The following is a 27,752-nucleotide window of genomic DNA, read 5'->3' as shown; positions in this document are numbered from 1 at the left end:
CTAATGTTTAGTGTTTTTTGTCAAGATTTTAACTTGCCACCAAGCCTCAGGTTTATGTAGATCTGGATTATCCATCAATGTAACCTGTTCCCATTTCCTTTCTTAGTGTAGGAACTCCAACTAATTTCTGATCTCTATTCATCATTCTTATCAGATTCTCATTAGTATCCTTCCTGCATATAATTAAGTTGGGGATCTTCCAGGTGTATGCAACTATGTTCTGTGCTGACCAGTGTTTGAGTTGGCGAAGCTACTGTATGGGTTTCAATTAAAAACACGCAATTCTTGGTCCACGTATATATATCTTTTGGGAAGAAAATACTAATATTTGTAAGCATGTATGACCAGATTCAGGAATGGCTTCTTTCCTGCTGTTATCAGACCACTGTGTGGCCTCCCATAAAATAGGGTGTAGCCCTGATCTTAATCTCCCATATTGTGGAGCTTGGATTTTTTTCTCTGTAACCATCACGCTATAATGCTATAACACTATATTTTTCACTCTTGTTATTTTTCTATTTGCACTGCCTGTTGTATTTGGGTATTGACTGATTTAACTGGATAGCGTGCAAAAAAAGCTTTTCACTATATCTCAGTACACATGAGTATTATCACTATATCTCAGTACACGTAAACCAAATGACATCGGAATTGCAAGCAACATGCCTCAGCTGCCTTTCCATGAATTTGTGAAATTAAATTATCGCACTATTTGCACTGCAATCTTGCACTATCTACTATTTTGCACTTGTTTTTATCATTACTGTTTGTTTACTCTGTGAACAAGGAATTTCATTGCACCCAAGTGAAAATGAAAAATAACCAAAGGCAGTCTGGCAATTTAGAAGTCCTGGAGAGATGTGGAACAGTTAGGTGTTGGCTAAGTTTTTGGTAGGTTTCTAAATTGTTATTGTTTCCAAAACAGGATGTACATTCACAGGGGGAGGTGGTATCCTGTTTAGAAAAGGCTTTAGTTACTGAAGAAAATGTTATTTCTCAAAACTGCAAGAAGGCCATCCTCCGTGTTGCAGAACTTTCCTCTGATGACTTCCACCTGGACAGGCACCTGTATCTTTCCTGTCGAAATGATCGGGAGAGATTCTGTGAAGATGTAAGTTTTTATTTATTGTGTCTTTATTGTAATAGATTGACGCTTTAGCTCACGAGAATGAAAATGTTGAATAATATTTGTAACCTGCTACAGGGTTTAGCTTGATGGAATGAAGATGTGGAGAAGATTTTATGCAAATTTTTTCAGGAGCACAAGTATTTATTATTCAAATGGAATGCCAAAGTTCTCCAATAATTGAAAACTCATTTGAATAATGTTCTGTATATTGGAGAATATTTGAGGAAAATCATGAACATAACTAGATGTTAATGCAATGATTCTTCAGTGGCAATGTGTAAACACTTGGACATATAATTCACCTTGTTAAACTCTGGAATTAGTCTGCTGAACGAATACAAGATAATTGTTTTTAACCTGTCAATTTTGCAACTTGTTCATCATTTTCAGTTTTACTATTTATCTTGTATGAATCAAACACCCACCTTCAAATGTGGTGGACTCTGCAATGTTTGAAATATTTCTATTTCAGTCCAAATATTTGGTTTAAATAGTTCAGGAGCTTGTTTCACATTCATAAACAGATATTTAAGGTTTAGTTGTCAGATTCTTTTTGTTATATTCAGTAACATGATTTTACAACTGTAAAATGTTTTGGTTTCATTATTGCACTTTAAAATGTAAAAGATATGATACAAAGCTTTACCCAGTGGTAGGCAGCTTTAAGGATAGCTTTAATCAAGACTGAGAGATGGCGAGAGTGTTTTCTAGAACATGGGTTGGAACAGAATAAAAGTAAACAACTGGTAAATATGTGAGCTTGAGGGAGAACTGGGATTAGTTGTTGAACTGAGCTGACTCCATAGTTTTTAATTTATTGAATCATGGGATGATTGGCCCATGACCATTCAAAGCAGCATCCAGGAACCCACTGAGCATTTCTAGTCTCTGGGAGCTTGAGGAGTCCAACTAAAAATGATAATATCCCAACTCCTCTGGCTTACCAACTACCTTTATCCATCTGAGGCAAACTTTGGGGATCATACAGTGACATTAGCCGTCTTGACATTTGCAGAACGAGAGAAGGATCCTGAAGGATTTCCTGCCTGGATTTGAACCCTAAGTGAACAAATGTGGGATACTGATAGGAGTTGTCTGCAACAACGTTAATGTGTAAACGCAGCAATATTAAATCTATCAGAAATGTTGGTACCCTAAATACCTCCCTAATTTTGTCTACGTGTTTACTTATCTGAGTTTGCAGTTAAGTTGAGTTGCAGACAGTTTCAATTGTGTTGACTTGAGACTAATTATGAACTATTACGTGCTTTGTTGTCAGCTCAGTAGCTCGTGCTGTTTTTAAACGTGTCAGAGCATTGCTTTATTGTTCAGTAATGCAATTTTGGGTTTGGGGTGGATGACAGAATTTCAGAATTTTTTTTTGCAATATTAAGTCATGAAAGTGGACTGAAAGAAGACTGAAGTATTGACATGATTAGACAGTAATGCCCACAAATCTGTGGCGATTGCATAATCGTGAGATGCATTTTGTTCATTTTCTAGCACATTTTAATTTGGTTGTGAGTTACTGTGTTAACAATTTTCTCAGTTATGAAAGTGCAAATTGTGTAAGTAATCCATCCGTAATAAGTCCTGGAAGAACTCAGCAGGTCAGGGTGCATCCAGGGATCGAATGGATAGTTGATGTTTCAGGTCAAGACCCTTCAGACTCTAAAAGGGGTTTCAACCTGAAGTGTTGCCAGTCCATTCTCATCCCAGGTCTCACTCCTCACTGGGTTCCTCCAGCACTTTGTGCCTTGCTCACGATCTCAGCATCTGAAGACTCTTGTCTTCAAACTTAAGCATTTTTTCCAAATTACTGGATAAGCTGTAATTTTTAATGCTTATTTTTCAGCATGTTAATCTTAAGGGGAAATGGGTATGGTAGTTGTGATGACCTGCCAGCATTTAACTGTGACAATTATTACAACGTTTTATTTTCTGGAAAATAGATGAAAGTCATCACATTTATCTAACTTCCTATCAGTTGCGAAATCAGCAGTTCCTTCTACTCCTGTGATCCTAGAGTTTATTGATCAATATAATATTGCAACTTTTGAGTCTCCAAGAATCTTCTGCCACTAGCTATCATTTCAGTACTGTACCAAGTTGGAGCTTTGAATTGGAGGACACATTCCTGTCATCTGACAACCAGACCTGGGCTTTGTCCTGTGTCTTTTGTGTAGTCCTATCTAATAGAACGGCTCGCTGTGACCCAATCTATTTCATTAGAACTATAGGCTTTCTTGGATACAGACAGCATCCCAGGGCTGTGGTTAGTTGTTGTCATCTCTTTTGTCTCTGTACTGGTTGCAGCCACTACAGTTTATATGCATGCAATGACCGATTGTAAATCTACTGAATTTTGCTTTTGATCATTGGGATAACTATTAATAGACTGACTTCAAGTTTCAAAAGGCATTAATTGGATGGACCAAGCCTTGGGATTCTCCTAGTTTAGCAATGATCTGCACTGGACAAGGTCTCATTGATATTCTGGGGATGGCCTCAGCATTGAAAAATTTGTTTGGCAGTGGATAAAACAGTTCACTTGCAATCACATCCAATTTCTGTTTGTGTGTTGCATCTTTATTGAGGGCTCCTCATGAACTAATGTAGTATCAGCATTGAACTCATTGTATAATATTGCATTGAGTATTTCATCTATGTGGCCAACATGGGAAATTTTAGTCTTAAAGTTCCTCAAAAAATATATCCTATGATTGATTTTTGAACAGTTGAAAAGCAATTTGCAATTTTATATAGCTTATGTTTGGTAACTTCAGTTTCTTCTGTGATTGGTATTTAACTTTTAAGTTGCACATTGTGCTATTTTCTATCTGTCAACATTAATGTTGATTCTTCTGTCTTTTCACTGATTTCATAGATTCAGGGTGGTGAGGGGCGTGTGTACAAGTGTCTTTTCAACCATAAGTTTGAAGATGCAATGAGTGATCAGGTAAGCATCCAATTAGGTTTGAAGATCATAAGGTCACAGGAGCAGAATTAGGTAATTCGGCAGATCTATCTCTCCCTCCTAACCCCATTCTCCCACCTTCTCCCCATAACCCTGTACTAATCAAGAATCTATCTCTGCCATAAAAATATCCACATTCACCATCCTCTGACTAAAGAAAATCCAAAGGGATGACCTTTAATTCTGAGGCTACGACCTCCAGTCCTAGACTCTCCCATTCCCCACATTCACTATATTCAGGCCTTTCATTATTCGGTAAGTTTCAATGAGGATCTTTTTCTGCCCTTGTTTAACTTATCGTGTTATACCCTCATCTCCTTTGAACTGGTGAATTTGCTAACTTTGTTTCTGGTTGTGAGTCATAATCTAGTTCCAATTGGCATGATTCTTACTTTCATTGATTGCAACGAATAAAACATAACAAGCAATCTATGTTGAATGTTCTCATTTGTTTAGTTTTACTTTGCATGTTGTAATTGGATACAAATTAGTATATGCAGCGACTGAATATCTGCTTAATTAATCTTTTTATTTCTTTCACAATAGAGTCCTTGCCATTTCAAGAGAATATTCTACTTGATTTCCAAGTTGCATTTATTTTGGGTTTTCATGTTGTCTGTTACGTGTACTGAATACAGGACTAATTAGCATTCTCCTGCACATTTAATGCACACCTGTGTTGTCTGAACAAAAACCATGGCCACAAAGTGACCTTCAGTTGTGCACTTCCTCATATTTCAAACCAGCCGAGCTGCACAAGAAAAAGCTTAAGATTAGAATGTATAGCTCCCTAAGATTATTTCATAGTCATACAGCATAGAAACAGGTACTTCAGCCCAATTCTTTCATGCCATCCAAGATGCCCCATCTCAGCTAGTCCCATTTGCCCATGTTAGGGTCATATCCTTATAAATCTTTCCAGTCCAGATTTCATGTCAGAGTTGAGTAAGGAAGATAACTGTTGTAAAGGATGACAACTTTATCTTGGCCTGACCAGCAGGCAAACACATTAACTTTCACATAATCTCTCAAGCAATTCTGTTGGGTATTTCTGCATCTCCAAAGACCATGTGAGAAATGTGTAGGAAAGAACTGCAGATGCTGGTTTAAATCGAAGGTAGACACAAAATGCTGGAGCAATTCAGCGGGACAGGCAGCATCTCTGGAGAGAAGGAATTGGTGACATTTCGGGTCGAGACCTTTCTTCCATCTAGAGATGCTGCCTGCCCGCTGAGTTACTCCAGCATTTTGTGCCTACCATGGGAGAGAAATGGGTCTTCAGTCTTCAAGAGACAGAATTGTAGCCTCCAATCCCTGTGCAATGACAATTGTCCGTAATAATTATCCAAAATCATGCCAGGTTTGGTCAATGTCTATCTTGCAGATATAACCCAGTGAAGTCTGTAAGGAGACTGGCCTATTAAATCTGCTGAATTTTATTTCATACTTGAGCATTTCTAATTTATCTTTGTGTTCAGGTGGTCCTTTGAGCTTTGTGACTTCAACGCAACTTCTGCGTCATATTGTCTTCCCTTGTTGCAGCTTTGGTGGTTGAGAATTTTGTGCATTTCATTTCCTATATTAAACATTTTTGGTAGTGTTTGTGTGAGTGTCAGATATTAACCTTGACTTTTTTTGTTTCCTTGATCCTAGAATGCTTGATTTTAATTGCTTATAAAGTGTCAAAAACCTTTTAGGGATTACAGAATATTTTTCAAGCTGGTTGATTTTATTCATACGTCATTTGGATATTTATATATACTGCATGTTTATTTTATTATTATGTTAAAGACAGGCAAAGAATCCATGAGCTTAATTGGTGTTGTAAATAAAACCTCCAATTTCAAAGTCCATGTTCGTGGTTTAAACATAACGACCAGTCAGTTGCAAAAAGGCTAAATTCACACCACACTAAATGCAGCCAAGCTGTTAAGGAGGTGAGAAGCAGATGGGTTTTGTTTGTAATGTATCTGTTAAATGGCATAGCTGCAGCGTGCAGCTTTTCTTGTGCACGTTTCAGATGCTGGAAATCATTAGCTTTGTTCGTCCGCAATGAGCAGTGCTTTAGCTCTACTTTCCCAGAGCTGTTGAATTTGAGTGCATAGTTAAGAAGCAGCACCAAAGTGGTTTACACCAAAGATATTACACAGCTTGAAATGCTAGTTAATGTAAATGTGCATATTAAGACTTGATTTAAGAATACCATTCCTGAGCTGATGTCATTGTAATTGACGGTTAAAATTCTATCCAGAATTAATTGGGTCCCTCAATTCATTGTGATTCTTTAAAGGATGTGTAGTGAATAAGAGGTTGTAAACTAGTGTTTTCTTTCACACTTGATATTTACCAGCTTCAGAGCAACTTACACTCTCCAAGTACTCAAACACTTGAATATCAACTGTTGCAGAAGTATTCATATTCTGCCATGGCCAGCTGAGTTGAGACCTGTCTGCCTTCAAATGTGTCTCATTCTCGTGTATGTCGAGAGCATCACAGAAGGCTTCATGTATTGGTGACTTTGCAGCTTTAAAATATGCGTTCACTTTGCATATCTAGAGGGTCATCTTTCAGTGAAGGCAGACATCAGCGCTGAGGTTACACCGCTTTCAATGTGGTCAGTTAAAGTAAAAGATGTTTCAAGATCATGATGTCAGATAAGGCACTAAACATTTTTTCAGTAACGCAATGCTACACATGCACATGCGTCAAGAAATGTGTGCTGAAAATAAAATTAAAATGACACACATTCCATAAGGGCCAACATTTTTATTCAGAATTTTTGATCATAATGTGTCAATTCCATGTGGGGGAATTTTCATTACCCGAGCTATTGCAATGCGAGGGTTGCCAGTAGATAGACCAATTTAAAAAGTAGTGCGAGCTGAAATATAGAGCGGGAGGAGAATGCATAAAATATGTAAGGCAATGCTTTGATGGATAGATTGTTGGTAAAGGAAAGGCTTTGGAAAATTTTGAGTTCACTTTTTGATGGTTTAATTTTTATTCTTGTCATAATGTTGAAACTGATGATGACAGACAAGTAAGAACCTTCTGTATAAAATAAACGGTGTGCCAGGACTGCTGTATTAAACAGGAATTTTGAGGTTGGTTAATTTGAAGCCATTCCAGGTTTTTGAGCTGTACGTGACATCTTATATAGTGTTGCAGACTATTATTAAAATGTCAGTATTCCGTGTGCTGGGAGGTTTAAAGATTTAATGGCTGTTGTGTTATGGTTTTCTTTTCTTCAGTGTCGTGAGGCACTTACAACAAGACAGAAGCTAATTGCTCAGGATTACAAAGTGAGTTACTCCCTGGCCAAGGCATGCAAAACTGACCTCCGCAAATACCGGTGCAACGCAGACAACTTGCCACGGGCCCGTGAGGCTCGACTGTCCTACTTGCTGCTCTGTCTGGAATCTTCTGTGCACCGGGGTAAGCATTAGTAATTACCAATACTGGTGTGCAGGGCTGATAACTGCTCTTTGTTCAGACTAAACATTGATTATCTTGAGGTTATGATGCAGTTTTAAAACTAATATTCAATTGGATTGAGAAGTATAGTTTTCTGTGCTTTGGCTTTGGAAAGTGCCGTGGCTTAGAAAAACTAGAATTTTGAGTAATACTGCATTAATCAGAATTCCTGCTGGCTGGATAAAAAAGCTGACGTCCTAAATATGGCTTTCAGAATCTTGCTATGATTGTAATCTCTTCCAGTTAACATTAATTTGGATATTGCAATGGAGAATAGATTGACAAGAATGATATCCAGAAAATTGTCAGGACAGATTTAAACACACTAGGAGTGTGCGCTCTGGAGTTCTGGTATTGCTAAACTTTTATTCTGCCATCCCATCTCCATCTCAAAATATTGAATGGAAGTTTTTTAATATAATTATTTCCTTGTTCCCGACTCCCATCATCTCTATTAACTTGGTATGCCTTGTAGGTGTACCTGACCTCAGTTTGAAGCCTTGGATTCTTTTAATATAAAGATCTGGTTGATTGAAGTTTACAAATCTTATATAGGAATTAATAGTGGGAAACTATGTATCTGGTGACTGGAGAGTTTAGACTTTAGGAGGCTTTTCAGGAGTGAAGTAGACAACAATTATGCATTGGTACAATTTGCCAGTTTATCATTTCACTTTTAAGATTTCATTTAAATCATTTTGAGAATCTTGTTTCTTAGTATAACACTCTAGGTGCAGGTGCATTGATTATAGGCAGAATAATGTTATCAAATTGCATCCAGTACACTGGTTATCTGCCTAGCAGTGGTTTGTTTTTGCTGGCGTCTGGGTGCTCCAGGCATTGGCAGACTACTGGATCCTCCAGTTGCCCGTGTCACATTTTCTTTTCTGCCCGAATGAAATGGAATATATCACCCCAATCTCCTTTTTGCCTACCCTGACGATTTTTTTTGTGGTTACAAGCTCAATGACCCATGACTGCGGTCAATCTGGTTACCATAGAGAAATATCAGGGCTGGGTAAGTGTGCAGCCAAACGAGGAGAGAGGGAAAACAGCAACTTCCATCACTTTGAACAGAAGTTGACGAGGGATTGTAGAACCCCAGTAGTCTGTCAACTGTTGGAGCAAGTGCTGTCAGTTCTAGCAATGGCCTGCACAAATTGTACCGGTCAAGGTCATCCGTGGGCATTGAGTGCCTATTTTTAAAAGAAAAATCCCACCCAACCCCAGCAAATAGTGAATCATTATTGGATGAGCATCAAGTTACTGGTGTAGTGGCAAGAATTTTTGAGCTTGTACCACATTCCTGGCACAAGTCTTGCAGGAACAAATCTCTCATTATTTAATGTTATAATTACTCCTTATAGCCCTGATTCTATTAATGCTCCCACTTCTTGGTTCACATCCTGTGCACCAAGCAAGATACCTGTGTACAAAGGCAATAATCAAATTCTACTCCTTAAGCTCCATATAGTTGCCACTTCAAACACCTGTAGTCGATGTCTCTTTCTGCGAGCACCGTTGACTATAGATTTGCTTCCTTTTGGTTATGCTTGGTCTCATTCCTTACCTTGTATGCCTTTTCTGTTTGATCCTATCTGCTAACAATTAATTATCAGTGCTATCAGTGGTTTATTTAAATAAAGTATGTTTTCATTTATTGCCTCTTTTGCAGACTCAGCCATTCTTTTTTTGCTCTTTTACAGAATGAATTACTTGTATTAGTTGTCTACAATTGTCAAAAATATTAATTCAGCTACGAGGCCCAGTGAATGTTTCAAGAACTTTGTTTTTTCTAGCTTAGTCTGTCCCTACTTGTTTCAAGCACTGTACTTCATTGGCCCATTCCTGGGAGACTTATTCTAACTCAAGCTATCTGTCTGCTTCAATTATAACACTCATCTAAATTAGTGCCCTGACTTTCTTATTTTGCAAGTTTTAATATCATTCTGTTTCAACACGTTTTGCAGTTGGTCTTGTTTTTGCCTTAGCTATAATGTTTTGCCTTGTGACCTTGCGCCATTTTAGATATAGTTAATGTTTATTTGCTTTGCAGCCTTGATTTTAATGTTCAGTCTTACCAACACTGTCATTACAGCAAGGATATTAATATACCAAGACACATTTGGATGTCTTTAAAGTATGCTTATACATGTAAAAGATTATTATATTTGTTTAAGTCACCTTTTATCCATGGCGACAATGTTTGGGGCACTTGCAAAAACCATTTGGTACTTGGCCAGTTGGTAATTTTAAATTGAACGTTAGATTTTTAAAATTAATCAACATATTAATGATTAGGATGCAGGGTTAGTATATGGAGCTATAGGTCAACCATGATATTAAATGGTAGGAGAAGCTTGGAAAGCTAAATAGCTGACACCTTTTCTGATAATCTTTTTCATGTTTGTAGGTTAATTGGCCTCTAAAATTGCCCCATACGTGAACAAGTGAGAATGGGTAATTCATGGTTGGTGTGGGTGGGCTGAAAGGCCTGTTTTCATGCTGTATCTCTAAACTAAATATTATAATATTTGTGCGAGGCTTTGCTCTGAGTTTGAGGTCAGAGACAGAGGAGGGAAATGAAGTGGAGTAGCAGCAGGCTCATAGATTGGTTTTAGATGCTTTCTTTGCTTGTTGAAGCTTGTGCTTCAAAACCCCCAAAATAAGGGTTTACATTTTGGGAAATTAAATCTTTCTTTAAAATGCCCATTGTACCAACTTTCATTACAGGCAGATGGGGAGCAGAGTTAGTACTAAACTATTTCTGTCTGTATTTCAATTCCCTAAATCCTTTTCTCTACTTTATTGTTAGAATATTGAGAGTGCTGGACTTATCACAAGATTCTGCATCTTAAATGAAAGTTTAATACTTCTGATGAATTCTTGGAGCTTAGTTTTTTAAAATTATGTCAGCAGAAGTGAGCTTAACCATATCACTTGATTTTTCTTGCGGTTTACTCTGTATTTTCCATTATCAAAATGCTGATGTTCACTTTATTACTGAGCAGGTCGACAGGTGAGCGGTGAGTGCCAGGGCGAGATGTTGGATTATCGTAGAATGCTGATGGAAGATTTCTCATTAAGCCCTGAGATTATTCTTAATTGTCGTACTGAGATCGAACTCCACTGCTCAGGGCTGCACCGAAAAGGAAGGACATTACACTGCTTGATGAGGCTAGGACGAGGCGACAAGGGCAGTCTGGGCCAGAACTGTCAGCAGGCAGTGAGTATTTTGATGCTTAGTAAAATTACCCTTTTCATCTGCAGATTGGCTGATTAATTTGTATTTTGTTAGTCATAGAGCTATATTGGGAGGAAACGGGTCTTTTAGCCCAATTTGTTCATGGCTGACAAAATTGCCCAATCAAGCTAGTGAGCGCGTTTATTAAAGTCTATTAGGTAAATAGTTTTTTAAAAGTAATAAAGGTGAGTTTATTCACACCACAGGGGAATAGTGAGTGGTGGGCCTAAAATTGTCGCGCTGTCCTGTACCGTTTTGGCTGTGTTTTAAAAAAAATCAAAGATATTTATTCAAATATTAAAATAATATACACAATACAATAAACCCAAAACAGAACCCACCACCAGAATACTATACAAACAAATATACCAATTGAAACTATTATACAATTATATTACAATCCCCATCCAGGATACATCCAATCCCCCGCGGTGCCCAGCGGTCCCGGAAATCCTCCAGGGTGCCCGTGGACAGCGCGTAGTCCCTCTCCAACACCACCCGGGCACGGATGTAACCCCGGAAAAGGGGCCGTTTTGGCTGTGTAGAGGGCATGGTACACACATAAACACAAACAAACCGAGAGTTTTTGTAATGCACTAGATCAAGTTGGGTCCAAAGCTCTCCTGCATTGCTACAACACCCTCCCCTCCCCCCTTGACCCTCCATCCCCCTTAACCCCCCCACCCTCCCTCCCTCCCTCCCTCTCCCCCATCCCTCCCTCCCTCTCCCCCATCCCTCCTCTTTCCCTACCCCCCTCCCTTCCCTCCCTACCTTCCCCCTCCCTCACTCCCTAGGAGATAGATTTAAACTTTAAAATGTGAATAACTTTAAAAATATAACACTGATTTCAATTAAACTTCTTCCATTAGCACCAAAGGGACGATGGTGAGTAAGGTGGGCCTAAAATTGTCGCACTGTCGTGTACCGTTTTGGCTGTAGTTCAGGAGCAAACAAACAAGAGTTTTAGTATATAGATATATAGATATAGATAGGTAGTTGAAGCACAACAGTGTTCCCAGCATTGATTCATGTGGTACACCACTTTATAGGCCTCCAGTCTGAAAACGAAACCTCTACCAAAACCGTCTCCGACCTTCATTTTGCATCCTGTCTAGCTAGCTATGGATCCCAGATGATCCAACCTTCTAGACCAGCCTACCTTGCGGAATCTTGCCAATGGGTCTTGCTAAAGCCCATGTAGATAATGTTTTCTGTCCTCCTGTCTAAAGCCTATGTAGATAACATTTTCTGTCCTCCTGTCATCTATTCTTGTTTAATCTCTAAAATAAATCTCTCAAAATTATTAAGACTTAATTTCCAACAAACACAAATTCAGGCAATTAGTCCTTGCCTTTCCGTATACATGTAGATCCTGGCTCTCAGAATTAATTGCCCACACTGATGCAAGGCTCACTGGTCTGGGGTTCCCCAGCTTTTCTTTGCAGCCTTTCTTAAATAAAGATTCAATGTTAGCCACCCAATCTTCTGGCACCTCCCTTATGGCTAACAATGATACAAATATCTCTGCCAAAATCTCTTTGGATTTTTTTGCCTTATCTACCAAAGTGATCTCATGTCGCAATGGTAGAGTTGCTGCCTTACAGCGTCAAAGACCCGGATTCGATGCTGACTACTGGTGCTGTCTGCATCGAGCTTTTATGTTCTCCCTGCGACCGCGTGTGGTTTCTCCGGGTGCTCCGATTTCCTCCCACATTCCAAAGACATGCAGGTTTGTAGATTAAGTGGCATCTGTAAATATGCCCCTAGTGTGAAGGATAGAATTAGTGTACAGGTGATCACTGGTCGGCGCGGACTCAGTGGGCTGAAGGACCTATTTCCACGCTGTGTCACTAAACTAAACTAATTACCCTCAAGTGTATCCGCACGCCTCTGATATTTCTCAAAAGAGTATTGACACTATTAACATAGGCTTGACAGTTCAGTTAATGATAATGAATAAGTTTATTGGCCAAGTATGTGCATATACAAGGAATGTGCCTTGGTGCTCCACTCACAAATGACAAAACAAACATACAGTTAACAATTAAGAATAAAGCATAACCACATTAAAACAATAAGGATGCAACATTACGGTCTAAACATGTGAGTGAAAATATTATTATTTGAAGTGATCCCCTGGACAATTCTAGAAAGCTATCTAAAATTAGTTAGAGGTAGAAGCAAAGAACAGCAAATTGTGAATGGGCTGGATCCAGATGCTGGATAGAAGATAGACACAAAGTGCTGGAGTAACTCAATGGGTCAGGCAGCATATCCAGAGAAAAAGGAAGGGTGGTGTTTTGGATTATGACCCTTCAGACTACAGTAGCTGTTTTTTGTACACCAAAGGTGTGAGGTTATTTTTTTTTTAGTGAATGGCATTTCATTGCTCACAACAGTTGCAAGGAAAAAATAAATGTCAGTCTAAAAGGACGTGCTTTTAATGAGGTGGTTGAGTTTTCAAGATAAAGCTCCTATAAAAGAGCTAATCTAAGTAAAACGCCATTTGATAATGAATGATGAAGTGGATGTTTGATTGCAATGAATATCAATGTTATAACTAGGAAAACATTGGTAAATCCTACTAAATTATGCAGACAAAATCTTTTATCTCTGACACATAGTCTGATGTACAATGATGTAATTTCATCATAAATAGCATGAAATATTAACTCTTTGTGATTGTTAAAAAGAATCAAAGAACTTGAGAGGATAGAGTGAACTGCCTGGTTACTGCTTCATTCTTGTTAGTTTGTACATCTTAAATCTCTTTCTGCTCCAAATCCAGCTTCAGACCCTAATTCAAGAAACAGACCCTGGTGCAGACTACCGCATTGATCGAGCTTTGAATGAAGCGTGTGAGTCAGTCATCCAAACTGCTTGCAAACACATCCGCAATGGAGATCCCATGTAAGTCAGAGTAAGAATAGTCGGTGTCCACTGTGTAGGAAACAAACTGATGTTATAATCTGGAGTTCACAGAGTTTGTGCATAGGATATTAGAGTTGAGCTTCTGTGCATTGTATTTTTGAATGCAGTAAACATTTGGAATTTCAAATCCAGGTAAAGTACATAAAACATAACCCTAAAACCAGAGGCAGCTTTTGGGAGTGAATTCTACAAATATTGCTCCTCAAAAGATTTTTGGTGCCAATTTGATTGAAGGCGAGCATTGGTTTTTTGGAGAAAGGGAAAATTATGTGATAGAAAATGTATAGGTCAGATTGTCTGACCGGCATCTAATGCCAGAATATGGTAACTCTGCAGATGCACACACACCCACTGCAGGTTTTCTAATAGTGAGGAGAAATACAATAGGACATGATGGGGACATAGTAGTCAATATCATAACTTGAAAAATGTTTGTTAAAAGCGAAATAAGTTGGGTGTTGCCTGCTGCTTTGTTCTGACTTTCACAATTTATTCATTTCCCAAGGTGAAGAGAGGATTACTTTTATCGTGGCAGTAAAGTGGGGATTAAATCTCCTTGAACTAAAGCAATTAGCTTCCAAAGGACCGTATAATTATGGTACCTTTCCTAAGGGAGAAGATGGGCAGGCTTTTGATCAGATTTTGCCTGTGGCTCACATAATGAACTGGCTATTTCAAATATGTTTTGACAACAGTGCTTTGCTGTTTCACCATATGCATCAAACAAAGAGGATCTGATGCTATGACAACATTTTACCTAAATATCTGTCTATTGGTAGACAAGATTTATTGGGATGAAGAATTCAGGATTTAGATCTTTAATTCAATTATCAAAAGGTAGCAACACGCCATCTTCAGTAAAATGATGGAACATGTGTATACCACTAATGGATTTGTGCATTAACGCGCAATTAGTTCTACAAACAATAACAATAGAATCAAGGATTGGTTGGAAGTGATCAGAGAAAATATGGAGGACACAATGTTGTGGAGATCTGACCGGCTAGATACATAGATGCATAGAAAATGGCCTTCGAGCCAGCACCGCCATTCAGTGTGATCATGGTTGATCATATACAATCAGCACGCCGTCCCTGCCTTCTCCCCATATCCCTTGATTCCACTAACCCTAAGAGCTCTATCTAATTCCCTTTTGGGTACACCCAATGAATCGGCCTTCACAGCCTTTTGAGGCAGAGAATTCCACAAATTCACAACTCTGGGTGAAAAAGTTTTTCCTCACCTCAGTTCTAAGTGGCCTACCCCTTATTCTTAAACTGTGGCCCCTGGTTCTGGACTCCCCCAACATCGGGAACATGTTTCCTGCATCCAGCATGTCCAATCCCGTAATAATTTTATGTGTTTCTATCAGATCCCCTCTCATCTTTCTAAATTCCAGTGAATACAAGCCCAGTCATTCCATTCTTTCATCATATGACAGTCCCGCCATCCTGGGAATTAACCTCGTGAACCTATGCTGCACTTCCTCAATAGCAAGAATACCCTTCCTCAAATTAGGAGACCAAAACTGCACACAATACACCGGGTGTGGTCTCACCAGGGCCCTGTACAACTGCAGAAGAACCTCTTTGCTCCCATACACAATTCCTCTCGTTATGAAGGCCAACATGCCATTAGCTTTCTTCGCTGCCTGCTGTAGCTGCATGCTTACTTTCAGTGACTGATGTACAAGGACACCCAGGCCTCGTTTCACTTCCCCTTTTCCTAATCTGACACCATTCAGATAATAATCTGCCTTCTTCTTGCCACCAAAGTGGATAACCTCACATCTATCCACATTAAACTGCAGCTGCCATGCACCTGCCCATTCACCCAACCTATCTAAGTCACCCTGCATCCTTATAGCTTCCTCTTCACAGTTCACACTGCCACCCAACTTTGTGTCATCTGGAAATTTGCTACTGTTACTTTTAATTCCTTCATCTAAATCATTAATATATTTTTTAATAGCTGTGGTCCCAGCACCGAGTCTTGCGGCACCCCACTAGTCACTACCTGCCATTCTGACTTGGACCCAATCCACAGGAACTGATCCAGTATCAATAGGACATTGGAAAATGATCACCTATGCATCCATGATTTCTAGAGCCACCTCCTTGAGTACACTGGGATGTAGACCATCAGGCCATGGGGATTTATCAGCCTTCAGTCCCATCAGTCCACCCAATACAATTTCCTGACTAATGTGAATTTCCTTCAGTTCCTCCATTACCCTTGATCCTCTGTCCCCTAGTACCTCTGGGTGATTGTTTGTGTCTTCCTTTGTGTCTGCCATTTCCTTGTTCCCCATAATCAATTCACCTGTTTCTGTCTTCAAGGGACCCACATTTGTCTTAACTAATCTTTTCCTTTTCACATGCCTAAAGAAGCTTTTACTATCCTTTATATTCTTGGCTAGCTTACCTTTGTACTTCATCTTTTCTCCCCGTATCGCCTTTTTAGTTACTTTTTTGTTCTTTAAAAGAGTCCCAATCCTCTGGCTTCCCGCTTATCTTTGCTATGTTATACGTCTTCTCTTTTAGTTTTATATACTGTCCTTGACTTCCCTTGTTAGCCCCGGTTGCCTCTTACTCCCCTCAGAGTCTTTCCTCCTCTTTGGAATGAAATGATCCTGCATCTTCTGGATTATTCCCAAAATTTCCTGCCATTGCTGTTCCACCGTCATCCCTACTAGGGTCCCTTTTCAGTCAACTTTGGCCGCTCCTCCCTCATGCCTTCTTAGACCTCTTTGTTCATCTGTAATACTATGGCGGTTTGTAGTCGAAAGGCACTTGGCTGTATGTATCCGTTGGAAGAAAAGTGGCTCACACATGTTCAGATGGAGGAGAAATCTGTTATGTACTTAAAGAAATAGTCTTAGATGTGGAAGTGCTTCTTGAAACCAGGAGTGTCTGTTTATTTAACTAGTAAAACATATTTGCTGTTGGATTACTGTTCTGTGATTTGATCAACTTATGAGACAATGACTTTGAAAGGAGTGTTGGCAACGTGCATACTAATCTTTACCCTTCTACTTCCCTTCCTCTCACTCATCTCTTAGCAACACATATTTTCTGCACAAAGAAGGGTCAGAGGGTACCAAAGACTGCCTAATACTGATGCTGAAAACATCAGCTGTGGTTTTATTGGTTGAATGAATGTGTTTGTGCCCTGTGATATATCCTTGGTTGGCCTTGTACTTCGTGGGAATAGTGTGTTCATGAACATACCTGACACATTCTAACATTTTGAAGGAAGCAGTGTGTTGCAACCTAACATTTCCATCCAATAGCTCCTGATCAAAATTGTATATGGTGTCAGAAGATGTTTTTGTATTCAACTGCCAGGCTATCTTTTCTAAAAACCTGAGCAATAGTTTTGTGCTATGAAAGTATGTTAAAAGAAATGAGGCACATTGGTAAACTAAAAACTTGCTAGGTACTTGCATAAATTAATGCAGTAACAGGATTTGATTTGTGAATAAAACGCTACTCATTTTAAATGCAATGTGCTGAGGAAAGTTGCACACTTGCTCGGCTGATGCTTTTTATAAGAGGCTGTTTAGAGAATGGAGGATGTTTAGAGAATGGAGAATGTGCTATTGAGGGAGTGCAACGTAGGTTCGCAGATTTAATTCCCGGGATGGCGGGACTGACATATGATGAAAGAATGGGTCGACTGGGCTTGTATTCACTGGAATTTAGAAGGATGAGAGGGGATCTTATAGAAACATATAAAATTCTTAAAGGATTGGACAGGCTAGATGCAGGAAAAATGTTCCTGACGTTGGGGGAAGTACAGAACCAGGGGTCACTGTTTTAGAATAAGGTGTAGGCCATTTAGGACTGTGATGAGGAAAAACTTCTTCAACCAGAGAGTTGAGAGTCTGTGGAATTGTCTGCCACAGAAGGCATTGGAGGCCAATTCACTGGATGTTTTCAAGAGAGAGTTAGATTTAGCTCTTGGGACTAAAGGAATCAAGGGATATGGGGAAAAAGCAGGAACGGGGTACTGATTTTGGATGATCGGCCATGATCATATTGAAAGGCCGAATGGCCTACTGCACCTATTTTTCTATGTTTTCTAATGTTTACTATTTTCTGCTGGCAGGATCCTCTCGTGTCTGATGGAGCATCTTTACACAGAAAAGATGGTGGAAGAGTGTGAGCATCGACTACTTGAGCTGCAGTACTTCATTTCCCGTGACTGGAAGTAAGTATTGACATCTGTGCTGAGGGTTTGGAAAGCTTCAAGTTACATTGCAATCAAACATGATCTACGAAAGGCAGAGAGAATCATTGACTGCTACGAAATTGGAGGTCAAAGCTGAAGGTGCTCTATCAGTAATATCAGTTGGCTTCTGCAAGTGAAAACAATTCAACAGCCATCTCCAAGAGACCCATCTACCTCCAATATGTTGTGACAACCTTTGGAGACCCAAAAAGTTGACAAAAAACTTTCCGTTATTGAAACATTGCACAACAGTGGATTTGTTAAGGAAGTACCATTATTCAGAAGCGATTTTTAACTGAAGCTTATTCATGTAGTTTGATAAAGGGCAGAATTAAAAGGCTATTCTTACATACTGCCGTGGCCAATATTCATCTGTCAATTGCCATCACAAAAATACACTGACTTTCTGCTCATGCAACTGCCTGAGAATTACAGAAAAAAACGCAATTTTTTGGAATGTTTAATCATCTTGCTGCTCATAGCACCATTAGAATCCAAGTTAAGATAGACGTTGGAAATTATAATAAACCTATTATTAAGTCAACTGCAATTTTTGCCCATCTATATAGACATAGAAAGTATTATTTTTATGAAGAGGACCACGTCATGCTACTTATCTAATTGTAAATTAATTATTTCAGTGTGCGATTGGGAAAAAATATAATGACTTTTATCGTAAAATGCAATTGTGAAATCTTTGAACAAAATCCTCTTTTGATTTCCCTCCTTAGGCTAGATCCTGTTCTTTATCGTAAATGCCAGGGTGATGCTTCAAGGCTCTGCCATACCCAGGGTTGGAATCAAACAAGTGAGATGCTACCTCCTGGAGCAGTGTTTTCCTGCTTGTATCGCCATGCTTATCGTACAGAGGAACAAGGTCGCAGGGTGAGAGTGATGGCTTGTTTATTTCCAAAACACTATAAACAGCACCACATGCAGTCTACTGTAATAGCAGGGTCTCTGTTATTTTTATGTAGCCTTTGATGTACTGGCATGATAGTGGTGTCAGCAGCCTAGGGTTTATGACATGAGTTCAAATGTAGAACTGATAGGCTATTTGACCTTGGAAGATGTCCACATCCAGGCTTGGTTTTGGACCAAGTGGTGATCATTTCCAGCATATTCAGTCATGCAGAAAAGAGTGAACATTTTTATTGAGGGGATAAGTGCACCCATGATAAGGGTAGGCGCATTGCGCTTGAAACAATACCTAGATGAAACAAGCAATGTTGAATGTGTGTGGAGCCAGAGTCTGATTCATCATTCAGCTAATGCTGCACTGTTTCCCCTCAATTGGCCCTTGGGTATTTTCAAATTATCAAATCTGGCCCTCTTTGAAAAAAGTTTGGACACCACTGGCTTAGATGTAGTGGGATCACAAAATGGAAACATTGTCCCAAATATGATACCATTGGATCAAGTAAAATCGGATAAAAGACAGTCTTAGGTTAAAGGTCAAAAGACAAGTTCCTGTAACTCAATGATAAGTTTTTAATTTCCATAATGTTTGTTCGTTTTCCCATATCTGGCACATTTTGTAGTTTTTGTGCATTCTGGTAGCACGGTTAGTATTCACGATTGAAAATGAGATCATTGGGACAGGAATGGATTTATTTAGAACAAGTAGAACAAGAAAAAAACTGGAAAGTAAAATCAAAAAGTCCATTGTTAAGTCTATGAGTAAGTAAAGACCAATCATTTTATTTTAATGATGGGCTAATTATTAAACATAGAAACATACAAAATAGGTGATGGGGTAGGCCATTCTATGTTTCTATCCGGCCCTTTGAGCCAGCACTGTCATTCGATTTGATCATGGCTGATCATCCAAAATCAGTACCCCGTTCCTGCTTTCTCCCCATATCCCTTGATTCCATTAGCCCTACGAGCTATATCGAACTCTCTTGAATACATCCAGTGAATTACCCTCCACTGCCTTCTGTGGCAGAAAATTCTACAGATTCATAACTCTGGGTGAAATTTTTTTCCTCAACTCAGTCCTAAATGGCCTACCCCTTAATATGTGTTAACTCAATGGTATGTTTGAGCAAGAAGTCGTGTAAATGAGGGCAGTGAATTTGGTGTAGTGTTACAGCGTTTGAAAGGATCCAACATGGCATGCTGATCAAAATGTGAAATCTCATGGAATTCGTGGGGAACAAAGTAGCAAAAAGAATCCAAAAGAATCCAAAAGCGAAGAACCACAGCTGGTAGAAAACTGACATGTCAGAAAAGACTGCAATTATTTAGCCAAGTCAGCTCACATCTTTTTGAGGAGGGAGAAGGGGAGGAAGTGAGAAACATTTATAGATTTTTATGAAATTGGTGAAACATTATGGACCTGAACTTTATACATTGGCTCACTGCCAGTAAACAAAAGCTCACGGTTGATGTGATTTAAACATGACCAATGGAGTTCCACAGCACTGAGCATTCAGTGCCATGCTTTTTGTGAGATGTTTAAGATCTGAACTCAAATGTAAAGACATTTGCAAATTATATAAATATTGATTGAGAGTTTTACACATGAAACAAATCTGCATGACAATTACCTGCATGTGGAGGCAGATCGCAACTCATTATTTACACGAAACATTGCTGCCTTCCCTTTCTGAGAAAAGGCACGTTACTGAATTCTGATGGTCTTATTTCACAAACTAGAAATAATTTGTATTCACACAGTTTAAATCTTTGAGCTCCTGGCTGGGCTTTGTAAGAGGGTGCTTCTGGAAAACAATCTTTATACATTTTAACAGATTGTGTTTATTCACTCTCATTGATTTGTGTACATTTTAATATGTCCTGATATGAATGTGTGCTATCTTGGTGGAAGGTGTTAAATGAAATGTAATCACCATTGAAATATAATATTTAAGCAGCGAATTTTCATAGTTCATTCAAAGGCCATGCTTCACAATCGGTAGTAGTCCTTTTGTATCTTCAATAATTTTTCATATTGGAGAGGACTGACACTTGCGAAAACGCTGGAAACAGAGGTCTGGTACTGTGTGGCATTGTTCTCTGCTGGCAATTGCATGCATTTTGATCAGAGGTTCATAAGAGAGTTACCATGGTGGAAATTGATGTGAGCAATTCTTACTTTCGCACCCTTGTTACCGTTGATATTTACTTTCAGAAGTATCAATTTTTGTTCAAGGTATTTGTTTCAAATTGTGCCTCATCATAACTTTTACTGATCACACAAAGTAAAGGTTGACATTCTGGCAGTTGTTGAGTTGTGGCTAGAAGCATGGATTCATTTACGTGAAGCTGAATTGTGATCTGAGACAAAAGGATCAGGTGGACATGTTAATGCAGTAACCATCAGGAAGTGTGAAAAGCCTGTCTAGAACATATGCAAACAAACCTGTTGAGCCATAAAACCTTTTTCCGTGCAAAAAAAATCTGTACACTATTGCTTGACAATGAAGACATACTGACCAGAACCATACTTTTTACACAGTTATCCAGAGACTGTCGGGCAGAGATTCAACGGATTCTTCATCAAAGAGCCTTGGATGTGAAGTTGGAGCCTGGATTACAAGAACACTGCATAATAGACCTTGGGAAATGGTGCAGTGAGAAGACAGATCCCGGACAGGTAACACCAGGCTGATTTACAATGTACCCATAATCTCAAAAGGATTAGAAAGTGGAGATGCCAGGACCTGTATGCATGTATGCTAGCGAGGTATACAGCTGCGAGAGACGTCTGACGATTGAACTGACTTTGGTCTGAATAGCTGCTCAATCTTGTTTTCCAGTCACAGCCACACAATTGCTAGATTATTTTCCTATTTGTGAGACTCAGGTTGTGCAAATGTGATATAGCTACAGCCAACACTGACCATTCTCACAGCATTCTCTGGATAGATAAATCATATGATCTTTTCCTGTAAATTTCTGCTGACATTCCTCATGTGCTGCTTACATTGTGTAATCTGTTTTTCATAACTTTGTTTTAATTCTTATGAGGATTTTCTGATTAAGACCAACACTGAAATCTTAAATGAATAGTAAGATAGATTCTTGGATTCCACAAACATTTCATAACAAATAATTTTGACTCTTGTAGGGCGATTAATCAACCTTTTTTTCAAGGAGTTACTCTTTAATAATGTTCACTTTTGGATATCTGAAAATGTAGGTGTAAATGATTTCCTTATATTCCATTTCAGAATTTATTAGAGATCTTCACTGGAATTTAGAAGGACGAGAGGGGATCTTATAGAAACATATAGAATTCTTAGAGGATTGGACAGGGTAGATGCCAGAAAAATGATTCCAATGTTGGGGGAGTCCAGAACCAGTGGTCACAGTTTAAGAATAAGGGGTAGGCCATTTAGGACTGAGATGAGGAAAAACTTTTTCACCCAGTGTTGTGAATCTGTGGAATTCTCTGCAACAGAAGTCAGTGGAGGCCAATTCACTGGATGCTTTCAAGAGAGAGTTGGATTTAGCTCTTGGGGCTAAGGGAATCAAGGGATATGTGGATAAAGCTGGAACAGGGTACTGATTTTGGATGATCAGCCATGATCATATTGAATGGCGGTGCTGGCTCGAAGGGCCGAATAGCCTACTTCTGCACCTATTTTCTATGTTTCTATGTTTCTATCCTACCTAATGAAATCGGCTGCACTGTGGCATACTTAACATTAAGTATTCTGCTTTATTTCACAGTTGCTTCATGTTTGCCGTGAAAGGTTCTGTGCGTTGGAGGTGCAATTGGCATCTTGGTAAAACAGTTTAGGATTGGTTTCTTTGTAGTTTGGCCAAAGTAATTACTTTGATGTAAGTTGTTCAAATAGCATGCAAAAAGAAATACGCATTTAGTGAGAGTGGGCAGGCACTTGTTACACAGTTTTAAAAACAATTTTATTAGGCATGTGTATGTAATTTCTTTAGAAAATGAATCTCCTTGTGATACAGTTAAGGAATACACAGTAAACTGATGACAATTTATCCTTGTCTTTACTTTTATTTATAATGAATGATCTCTTGCTATCCACTTTGCTGCTGTAACACTGTAAATTTCCCCGGTGTGGGACAAATAAAGAAATATATATAGATACTGCTGGAAGCTTGTACTCATGTTTTACTGATTCTGAGATACAATCAAGACCATTGTTTGTCTCCAATTGGTTGTTGTTGCCATTCATTGCTGATTTGCATTGCTATCTTTTTAGGAACTGGAGTGTCTCCAGGACCATCTTGATGACTTGGCAGTGGAATGCAGGGAAATAGTGGGTAACTTGACAGAGCTGGAATCAGAGGTAAGCCTTGTAGCAAATAACAATATTGAGTGAGCCAGCACATTTTTTAATGACTGCGACATCCTCTGAGACTTTTCCACAGTTGTTGCCAGACTTGCTGCCAGATCAGCAAATCAAAGGGAAACTTTTGTAACTTTCTTAATTATTAATCTGAACTGAGTTTCTGTAATCTCCTTCCCTAACTGTTGTCTTCCCCAATTCATGTTCATTCAAGGATGCATGGTTTGGGATTGTATAGACTGTTTCTGTCTCCTGTGATAGTTACATAATCCTGGAGTCAAGGGACTCTCGAAATTTAAGAGACTTGGTGCTGTGTTCTTTTGCTACTCATTCAACAAAGCTACCCGTTTTGTTGCTCCTGGCTTGGCTGTTTGCTTAATTCAAGAAGCTAGCACTTAATGTATATCACATATCTACCTTGAAGCTAAGGTGTCATCTTCATATGAGTTGGTGATTTTTTTAAATTTGTTTTTTAAAAAACTATCTTAATGACACTCTATTTAATCCGACTTTGTGCCCTCTATCGGGATCAAATGCACAAAAAGAAAAGGAAATTCTAAAGGAAGCAAGCACATTATCAAAGTTCACGACTTATTAAAGGAAATGTAGAAACTGCGATGTACAGTTGACTGCTAAGTTATTCTATTGCTGTTACATCATTTTAGTTCTGTGGTAAACGATGGGACTGACTTTGGGGAAGTTGGAATATTGTGAATACCATCTGTTGGAGAAAATACATACTGCTGCCATGGGATTTTGGGGATGTGTAAAGATTGCCTGAATTGTATCCTATGACAAAAGAGAGCAATTTAAATTAAAAATGTACCTGCCTGCCATCCACTCAGCATTTATGATTGTGGCACATCAGTTTTGATATGCAATTCTTTAATGTACTTCCAAAGTTTATCAAAGATGAAGTGAATTAACTGCTTTTTATTGTATTTCTTTATTAAAGTCAATATGCTTGAATTACCTCTTGTGTGATGGGGAGGGTCAGTAAGCATTCTTGATTTAAAACTAATTTTCCACTTAAACTTGTGGGAGCAAATCAATGTACTCTGACGTATTTTATTTGCTCCATATATTGGGAATGTTGCCAGAGTGAATTAACTGAGAGAGGCCTGCCATGACGATGGAGAAAATCCAATTCCAGAAAAATATCCTTGGCAATAAAGCTCTGTAATTAAGTGCATAGGGAAGGCAATTGAACAAAAATCCCGAGATGTTAGCATCATATTGAATTATATAACATTACTTGACATTTCAAATAATGTTTCCATGGCCTTCATTCTATGTAAACTTTGACTATTACTGTTTCATGCTTAATTCTTGATCCACTTCAGCAGAGTGTTTAAAGGAGGTACTGCATCAACAAGTCTGTTAAATATAGTGTGACAGTTCTCTTAAATTTGCTTGTCCCTTGTCTTTGGTATGTATCACTTGGAAATTATAAGCTGCCTTTAATGTGTTTTAAAATTTGAATTTCATCTACTCTGTAGTTTAGTTAAAAGAAAACTAGCATGTCTGATTTCTGTTACATTGTTTTTGTTCAGGATATTCAGATTGAAGCCCTGTTGATGAGAGCCTGTGATCCTATCGTTCAGATATATTGTCACGTGAGTAACTGATAAGATTTCCTTTTTGTTGTCGTAAGCAAAAATAATAAAAAATTGTCTGCAGAGCTTTTAAAGAGTTTATCGAGGTTATAATAATTTAATTTCTCTTGCATAGCGGTAATCCCTTTGCTCATTTTAAGCAATGGTTTCATTGTATTTCTCCTCCTGCAGGAGTTAGCAGACAACCAGATTGACAGTGGGGATCTGATGGAGTGTCTGGTTCAAAATAAACACCAGAAAGAGATGAATGAGAAGTGTGTTGTTGGAGTTACACATTTTCAATTGGTAAGAGAAACCATTCTAATCAAGCTGATGGGCACAAGAATCGTTTGCCGTCACTTAAAATCTTCTCAGATTTGGTGGTTGGCAAACTACTGGTTTCCCTGCAGATAAGACAAGTTTCATAAACTTAACCTCTTGCCTGGATCATAAAAAAATAAAGGTTGTCATACATTTTTGACTCATTTTGTCAAAGGTTATGAAACTTTATGACTGTTTTCAAATTAATTCTCATCAATTGGTCAATAAGAACTTGTTAGTTAACAAAGTTAAATGTGAACCCACTCCAAGAAGCCATCTGTCCCTGAAAAAGTTGCTGCTGTGTGAAGATTTTTGGTCCATGGTATTAATCTAATATACCAGTGTTACAAATTTCTACTGATTTCACCAGACAATTCTCTTTTGCTCTCTTCTCCCATGTTCACCGTGGCTGCCCATTTTCAGAGATAAAAGTCAGCATGAAGATTGACATACAAGAATCTAATTTTATATGGCGCTCAACTTCACGAGCAGAACACAGCTCATGTAACCAAACGGAGCCGGTGTTTGAAAGTACAGTAGAAATCTTCGCTTATGGGGTAGACTTTCCAGCAAAATAAAGATCTCCCTCGAAGGAGTTTCATTCAGAAATGAACTGGTTAGGCAGTAATGAAGGAGAGATTCTTGATTTCAAAAGGTCTCATTTGTCCTATTGCATCCTGAGATCAATGGCCTTAGGATCTGTGAAGTTGAACAAAGACCAGTCATGTAAAGCTTTCACTTATTGGTCATTATCATGTGAGCAAACCTTTTATTCATGCTTATTATTAATTTAGATGGTCGTGTTTTGAGCAGAAATATCAGTCCTTTCCCTTCTAATTGTTAACAGATTCAAATGAAAGATTTCCGTTTCTCATACAAGTTTAAGATGGCGTGCAAAGAAGATGTGTTGAAACTGTGCCCAAACATCAAGAAGAAGTAAGTTTGTTACACAAATATATTCTGTGCTCTTTTCTGCATCTGTAAAGGTTTGGTTTTATATGTGAAGTAATAACTAAGTCTCTTTCTCTCCAAGTAAGAGAAAATGTAAAAAATAAAACTGTAGATGCTGAAAATCAAAAATAGAAGCCAAAGATGGGAGAAATGCTCAGCAAGTCAAGCACCATCTGTGGGAAGAGAAACAGAGTTTCAGGTCAAAGACTTCAGATGAACTGAATGGGAGGCAAAAGAAGCTGATAAAACTGCAGGGTGGATTTGGCAGAGGGATAGAAACATAGAAAATTGGTGCAGGAGTATACCATTCGGCCCTTCGAGTCATCACCACCATTCAATATGATCATGGCTGAACATCCAAACTCAGTACCTCGTTCCTGCTTTTTCCCCAAAACCCTTAATTCCTTTAGCCCTAAGAGCTAAATCTAACTCGCTCTTGAAAATATCCAGTGAATTGGCCTCCACTGCTATCTGCGGCAGAGAATTCCACAGATTCACAACTCTGGGTGAAAACGTTTTTCCTCATTTCAGTCCTAAATGGCCTACCCCTTATTCTTAAACTGTGACCCTTGGTTCTGGACTCTCCCAACATCGGGAACATTTTTCCTGCATCTAGCCTGTCCAATCCTTTAAGAATTTTATGTTTCTATATAAGATCCCCTCTCATCCTTCTAAATTCCAATGAATACAAGCCCAGTTGACCCATTCTTTCATCATTTGTCAGTCCCACCATCCTGGGAATTAACCTGGTGAACCAACGCTGCACTCCCTCAATAGCAATGATGTCCTTCCTCAAATTAGGAGACCAAAACTGCACACAATACTCCAGGTGCGGTCTCACTAGGGCCCTGTACAACTGCAGTAGGACCACTTGCTCCTAAACTCAAATCCTCGCAATGAAGGCCAACATGCCATTAGCTTTCTTCACTGCCTGCTGTACCTGCATGCTTACTTTCAGTGATTGATGTACAAGGACACCCAGGTCTTGTTACACCTCCCCTTTTCCTATTCTGTCACCATTCAGATAATCTGCCTTCCTTTTCTTGCCATCAAAGTGAATAACCTAATTTATCCTGCATCTGCATCTGCATCTGCCCACTCACCCAACTTATCCAAGTCACCGTGCAGCCTCATAGCATCCTCCTCACAACTCACACTGCTACCCAGCTTTGTGTCACTTGCAAAGTTGATGCCCCTCATAGGATTAAATGAGGGTGACCAAAGGAATAAACTGAACAGCTTATCTGGGTTATTACTGCTCCCCATAAGATATTTCAGAGTAAGAACATACACAAAATAATGTGTGAGACATGAAATGCAGAGCAGGAGGAGCTAATTCCTGTGCTTGCTCTGGTGTCATCCTATCAGAGCCATTCCCTCGCCAACCCTGCCTTTTGTCTCTTTCAGCCTTTTAACATTAATTCGGTTTCTCCAACTTGATACTTGGTTTCCAAGTTTTACAGGTATTGGCAGATATGGCAACAGGAACAAAGTTGTCCTTGGGAGTTTGTTTTAAGTATGCCCTCATGGTGTGCAAGCAGCTTGATATTACCATCCAAGGTTGCCTCTGGAAGATCCGAAAGAACTTGAGTCTGCATAGTGAAAGTGCACCCAAAATATGGTT

General features: G+C 38.9%; 1 protein-coding gene across 1 annotated transcript in view; it reads left to right on the top strand.

Annotated features, from left to right (window-relative positions):
- The window catches only part of LOC144594262 (Golgi apparatus protein 1-like), an 81,621-nt gene that overhangs the window by 32,992 nt on the left and 20,877 nt on the right, over positions 1 to 27,752 (top strand). The window contains exons 5-16 of the mRNA XM_078400526.1: positions 926 to 1,111; positions 4,017 to 4,088; positions 7,358 to 7,541; positions 10,592 to 10,806; positions 13,613 to 13,734; positions 17,866 to 17,967; positions 18,720 to 18,873; positions 21,452 to 21,589; positions 23,175 to 23,261; positions 24,815 to 24,877; positions 25,049 to 25,162; positions 26,025 to 26,113. Coding sequence (XP_078256652.1) covers positions 926 to 1,111; positions 4,017 to 4,088; positions 7,358 to 7,541; positions 10,592 to 10,806; positions 13,613 to 13,734; positions 17,866 to 17,967; positions 18,720 to 18,873; positions 21,452 to 21,589; positions 23,175 to 23,261; positions 24,815 to 24,877; positions 25,049 to 25,162; positions 26,025 to 26,113 — 1,526 coding nt within the window. The remainder of the gene's footprint in view (positions 1 to 925; positions 1,112 to 4,016; positions 4,089 to 7,357; positions 7,542 to 10,591; positions 10,807 to 13,612; positions 13,735 to 17,865; positions 17,968 to 18,719; positions 18,874 to 21,451; positions 21,590 to 23,174; positions 23,262 to 24,814; positions 24,878 to 25,048; positions 25,163 to 26,024; positions 26,114 to 27,752) is intronic.

This window comes from Rhinoraja longicauda, chromosome 6, assembly GCF_053455715.1.
Source record: "Rhinoraja longicauda isolate Sanriku21f chromosome 6, sRhiLon1.1, whole genome shotgun sequence".
In the NCBI taxonomy this organism is placed as follows: Eukaryota; Metazoa; Chordata; class Chondrichthyes; order Rajiformes; family Arhynchobatidae; genus Rhinoraja; species Rhinoraja longicauda.
This window is presented reverse-complemented; position numbering and strand designations above follow the sequence as displayed.